The 6,000-nt window shown below is 28.2% G+C and overlaps 1 protein-coding gene across 1 annotated transcript; it reads right to left on the reverse strand.

Moving 5' to 3' along the window:
• Nucleotides 1-1,539: 1,539 nt before the first annotated feature.
• Nucleotides 1,540-5,705, reverse strand: LOC145061818 (heavy metal-associated isoprenylated plant protein 39-like). Its single transcript, XM_079009393.1, has 3 exons — nt 5,559-5,705; nt 3,882-3,957; nt 1,540-2,197 (listed from the first exon to the last, which is right to left on the reverse strand). The coding sequence occupies exons 1-3, from the start codon at nt 5,562-5,564 to the stop codon at nt 1,746-1,748; spliced, it is 534 nt and encodes a 177-aa protein (XP_078865519.1). The 5' UTR covers nt 5,565-5,705; the 3' UTR covers nt 1,540-1,745.
• Between the last annotated feature and the right edge of the window lie 295 nt (nt 5,706-6,000).

Raw genomic sequence — 6,000 nt, forward strand, 5'->3', positions numbered from 1 at the left:
GGTTATAGTATTATGTGGTGATGATCAATTACCTTTATTATCATATTACACAGTTGGTTACGTTGGTGGTAGTGTATTTTGGGATCTGGTGGTAGCTCTAGCTAGGAAAGCTAGAAGCTATATTTTTGGGTTTGAAGAATGGAAAAGTTGTAGGCAGATAATAGTATAATGTTATATCTTTTGTATGTAATATAGATGTTTTTCCTCTTCAAACCACAGTATTTTTGTGTGATTTTGAAAGATCATGTTGTATAAAGTTAAACTTGTAATCAAACTTAAGAAAATATATGAAAATAGGTGTATCACGAATGAATATCTTGCATTGTAAAATGATTACGTGCCATATAACAAACTTACTCGATTGGTATTTTTTTCTTTGTGACGTTCAAATTTTTCTAACCCTCAGGAATCAATAACTAAACGATATTTTAGATCAAATATTATGAAATGATTACGTGCCATAAATTGTGCAACTATAAGAAAAAACAGATTTATCAAATATTATGAATTGATTATTACAAAATTAAATAAAACATAATATAAATAATGATCGTTTTGACTCTTCAGTTTTTTCCGTCATCACAAGTTGTCCTCTGTCCAAACTTTGAATACCACTAAGTTTCTGGATAATTTGCAACCATTTGGCAACCTTATATTATATATATGGTATGTCGTGTAAGATTACGACTTCCTAAATTTAATGATATTAAAAAACACAATTAGGTAACAAAAAAGTTATACACATAAAAACCTTATGATAAATACTCCCCTTAGAGGGCGGTCTTTATTTTTTTTGGTAAATGGTTAAATACTATGACTTTTAAGAATACATGAAAATTATGCACTTTTCAAAAATTTGTTTGAAATTTTTTATGTGATTTCACACTATTTGTAAAAAACCATATGCATTTTTTACAAGCAATCGGGTATTTGAAAGGTATCTATATCTCACTTAACATTGCAAAAAGAAAATCTAATGACTTATCTGAAAAAACATTAAAAAAATCTTACAAAAATTCTATATAAAATAAAAGAAATTAAATTGCTTTCTATTTTTTATGTCTATAAATAATAACTATTTACTTATTATTAAACTTAATTATTAATGCAAGTATATATAAAATTTAGCTGTTTGAAAAAAATATTAATGCAGTTTTATATACTTTAATACAATGCCCCACGTTTTGTTTATTGGCAATATTATTTATTTATTGATCTGGCAATATGGGTGGTTGTCGCAACTCGCAAGCTAACACTACTGTATATTCAATTTAAGATCGAATAATACTGTTAAATCCAATAATAATAATAATAATAATAATAATAATAAATCCATTGAAAATTTCTTTCTATCTTCTTATCTTTTTAGCCGACATTTTTGATGTTCAAACCGACCTTTAGCTTTTCATTATACATTTTCCAGACTCTCTCTCTCTCTCTCTCTCTCTCTCTCTCTCTCTCCATATATCATCGTCAAGCAATGCGTAAAGCTACCTTACGCTCACGTCCAAGCCTATCTAGTATATTTACATCATATAGTTACGAACAATATAAACAAAATTTCTTATTATCATGGTATACAACTTTATCAAAAGCATATCACTTTTATACACAAAGGTTTTCTCACTTTTTGCGGGCTATCTTTGCCTTAAATTGTGCACCAAGATAATGCATATTGACAAATTACACCCAATTAAAAGATTTGGAGAAACCCCTTAAAAACATTTTCTTAATTGCTAATTATTTCAACAAATAACACATGCATTTGGGTTCTCCTCTATGCTATGGTGTAATGGTGGTTGATAGTTGTAGTAGGTATGCATTGGAGGGTAATATGGTTTATAGGGCATAAGCATCCCTACAGATTGCTCTTGTGGGACACTTTTCTTTGCTTCTTCTTTCTTAGGCTCTTCCTTTGGGGCTTCTTCTTTTGAAGATTCTTCATTTGTGGCTTCTTCTTTTTTAGGCTCTTCTTTTTTGGGTTCTTCTTTGTTTTCCTCTTGCTTTGGCTCATCTTTCTTTTCTTCTTCTTTTTTCGGCTCCTCTTTCTTTTCGGGTTCGGGCTCTTTAGCGGGTCCTACAGATATTAAATACGTTGGCCAGAGTTTCCTGAGCTTACTGACGGCACTTATTGGATCAACCGTGCCAACGATTGTCAGGTTCTTCTCTTTCATGTTTATGGTGATCGAGTCAATCCCTACAAATCATATTCATGTTTATGATTACGTTTTTAAGTTGAAATTAATATAATACGTATGTGTTTTCATGGATGTTAAAAGAGTAGTCCATATTACTCATGTGACATGTTGAAGAGGTTGAAACGTATGATATGTTTTCTACTAGTATTTTGTTTGGTTTCCTATATATGACATGATAAAGGCAATTAACCTGATATTGCAACTTTGATAATTTCCACAATATATTATGTATGGCCAAAAAGAATTGGACATAATCTTGTTTCCTCTTTCAAGCAATCATCTCAATCAATTTGATATGGATGAGGAACAAACAAAAAGCTCCTAGCTAATTCTATCAATTCTCATATTATCTCATGTATTTATCGTGTTTTAATAAAATAAGTTTTTAAAAACTGTCGAAATCATATTGATTACAAATGGAAACAACACCAATCATTCTTTTTTATACGTAAGCATGAGACCCCCCATCATACGAGTCACTTATTATGGACCACAAAACATCCAGATACTTCCCTGACCTAAACCCGTAAATTCATATATTAACCTATTTTTGAAGTTCACTATTGAAAAAAAAAAGTGAAATTAGTAAAAGAAAATATAGCAAATTAAAAAATGAGATTTTGATTTTTAAATTTCTAAATTTTAAGGGTCTAAATAATTAGATTTTGAGTTCACGTTAAAAAATATAGCAAATTAAAATTTGAAAATAATATAAAGTTATATCAGTATAATTACAGTAAATGCTAAAAAGGTGAATGCCAAATGGAACATTATTTAGCCACATCATTTTTCGTGGTACAATGTATCAAGTGTCATTTTCTACCACCCATTGCTTTATTATTACAATATTTAGAAAAAAAACATGTACTATTAATAATGCATATAGCACAACTGTATATTACATGGATAGATGAAAAAAGACAAGTTTTAGTGGAGTAAAAGAAAAAGGAAAATTCATTAAACAAAAGGACAAATTTCTTTTTTGAATTATTTGAGATATGAAGTGAATCATCTTTGCCTTGTGGAACACAAACAGATAGAAATCATTCACAACTTTGCTTCTTTTTTACTTTTATTTTATTTTATTATATGAAAGTTATATTATTTGCATCTAAATTAATACGGGTTTATAGAAAAGTTATTTTATTTAACTACCAAATATTTTTACATATAAAATTGTTAAATGTACAATATAACAACTAATTATAAGTCAATTCTATTTTAGGCAAAGTAGACAAGTAATAACAACACTTACTAATTTATTTGATTTTATATAATATACTTTCACCACTTTTTACAAAAATAACAACATACTCTAGATTTCATAGTATTTGTAGTTTTAAGTATATTACCTAAAATAAACAAAACAAACAAAAAAAAAACAATTACTAAAACAAAAACAGGAATCGGATATGCAGATCATTATTATGAAAGTTTGCATTACCTTTTTCTTTCTTTTTTTCTTTTTTTGCTATTAGAAAATATTAAGGTTTTGTTTTCATATAAAAATTAAAATGACAAATTAAACATGTAGTTATACTCACTACAGTAGTGATAGTTTCATTGCAAAATAATTATTAAAAATTGCCTGAATTTACGCATTTAAGCATGCATATTTTTTTGGTATATGATGATGAATAATATATAACGAAAACTACATATACAAAAATTAAAATCCTATACCTGAAAATGCTGCAACCGTCTTCATAGCTTTCCTCTTGTCTTTTTCATCATTCAAGTCTAACTTCAATATAAATTTCTGGAAATCGAATACAATTTCAAATAAATATCGATCAAACCCACAGTCAATTTATTTGATGTATTTATATTTCGGAAAATAAAAATAAACTTAATATATAATCAAAGTGTTAAGAAGAAAAGAAAGCAATGTCCGAATTTCTCATATTAAAAGTTCAGTCATAAACTAGTGGTTCTTGTTTCCGATAATTGTAATTATCTCAAAATTCATTCGAAAGCTACCATTCAACTTCATATATTTATAAAAATTGACACAAACATACGTATGCAAGCTTTCACTTTTGTGCATCAAAGTGCCATGTTTAACTTTAAATCCCTATAAGTTTAATGATTTTCATTCTTAAAGTATCTTTCCATAAGATTACGGGACCCATGTAAGAGTTCCTATTGTACAAATTAATTAACAACAAATAAAGTACATTCATTACATCACTATTACATATTTACATGGTACTTTTAGGGATTGATGACCATTGAGTGACTAATTATAGGGAGGTGAGAACATATATAAAATTCGCACAAATGTACACACAAGATCCTATGAGATCTAATGATTTAACGATTCATATAATTTCAAAACGTAATCGTAATTATAGCCTTTTGTATTGAAAGTGCATATGAGATCAAGAAAATGTTCTTATGTTGGAATGCGCAAAATGTTGAAATAGATCAAAGTAAAGGTGGGTCAACATTTTCTATAAGCAGAATAATAAGTACAAAAGTGAAATAAGAACGTAAATCGCATTTAAAATTCGTTTTTTAATAGGCAAAAATCAATCAAAAAGGATTTTTTTTTTCTTCAAAACAGAGGAAGGAGTTGCTTCAATTTTTAGAATCAAACGAATCCAAACTTGAAGTGGGTTTTCTAGAAACATAATTTTTACACTCAAATCTGTTTTAGAAATAGGAAAATCGAAAGAAAAAGTACAGTCTTGGACACTTCGTTAAAAAAAAAATCTTGAAAACAAGGGAACGAAGAGTGAATCAGATTCATGTGGTGCATTTGAAGCAGAGGCCCATTTGTGCTCTGTCTTTTATAATATAAGATTCGTATGGGTTTCATATAAAACGAGATCTTAATTTGAAATTATTTTATTTGAAAACAAAAAGAACAGTAGATTTATAGAATCTCGGACACTGCATGAAGAACAAAATAACTTTTATGAAAGCATGGGAATGAAGAAAGAGTCAGATTCATGTAGTGCTTTTAAAAGAAAAGAAAAAAGAACCATTTAGAATCTGCTTTTGAAAAAAAAAATACAGAAACACAAAGAAAAAACAGAGTACTTTGCAAACAGGGGAAGGAATCGGATTCATTTCAGGAAGCAAAAAAACGTATTTGGACTCTGTTTTTCAAACTGTAAAACTCCAAATAGAAACATAGAGTCATGGAAACATGAACAGAAGAGAATAGAACTTTAAAAACAGTGAAATGAGTTAGATTCATTCTGAGAATGGAATCGAATATTTCATATATACAAATAACCCATTTGGAAACTGTTTCTGAAAACAAAAGAATAACCCAAAAGAATTACAGAATCTTCGAAACATAAAAAGAAAAGAAGAAATGCATTAGATATGTCTTTGAGAATAGAATCTAACCTTCATGTGGATGTTTTTGAATTGGGTCCTCTGAGTTGAGAGAATTGCGATTGGAGTTGGAACCAAGAGAGTGAGAGATATGAAAGAGAGGAGAAGGTAAAGTGTAATATATAAATAAGCTTTATTGAAATAAGAGAAGATATGGGTGGAGGAATATAAAAACAAAAATTTGCAGAGTAGGAAAGAGAATTAATAAAATGCTGTTTTGATCTTGTAGGAGGAAACAAATAGTCAAATTCAAGAATTAAAAACTTAGAAGGAAGTAATAGTAAAAGAAAAGAAAATTTGCATGACAAATTTATATCTATTTTTATTGTATTCAATATTATTTTACGAGACTATTTTTAATCAAACTTTTTTCCAAAATACAGATTTACAAACTTTTTCAAGATCTTTTTGAGTTATTATGATGGGTTTTATAAATATACATGCAAAATGTTAA

Source organism: Lactuca serriola, chromosome 7 (assembly GCF_051521515.1).
Source record: "Lactuca serriola cultivar US96UC23 chromosome 7, Lser_US96UC23_V15, whole genome shotgun sequence".
Classification (NCBI taxonomy): domain Eukaryota; kingdom Viridiplantae; phylum Streptophyta; class Magnoliopsida; order Asterales; family Asteraceae; genus Lactuca; species Lactuca serriola.

Bases quoted from the DNA above. Each gene is read 5' to 3' on its own strand.
- LOC145061818 (XM_079009393.1), bottom strand. The intron at 2,198-3,881 runs GTATAGGATTTT...TATGATTTGTAG, and splicing joins GACGGTTGCAGCATTTTCAG to GGATTGACTCGATCACCATA.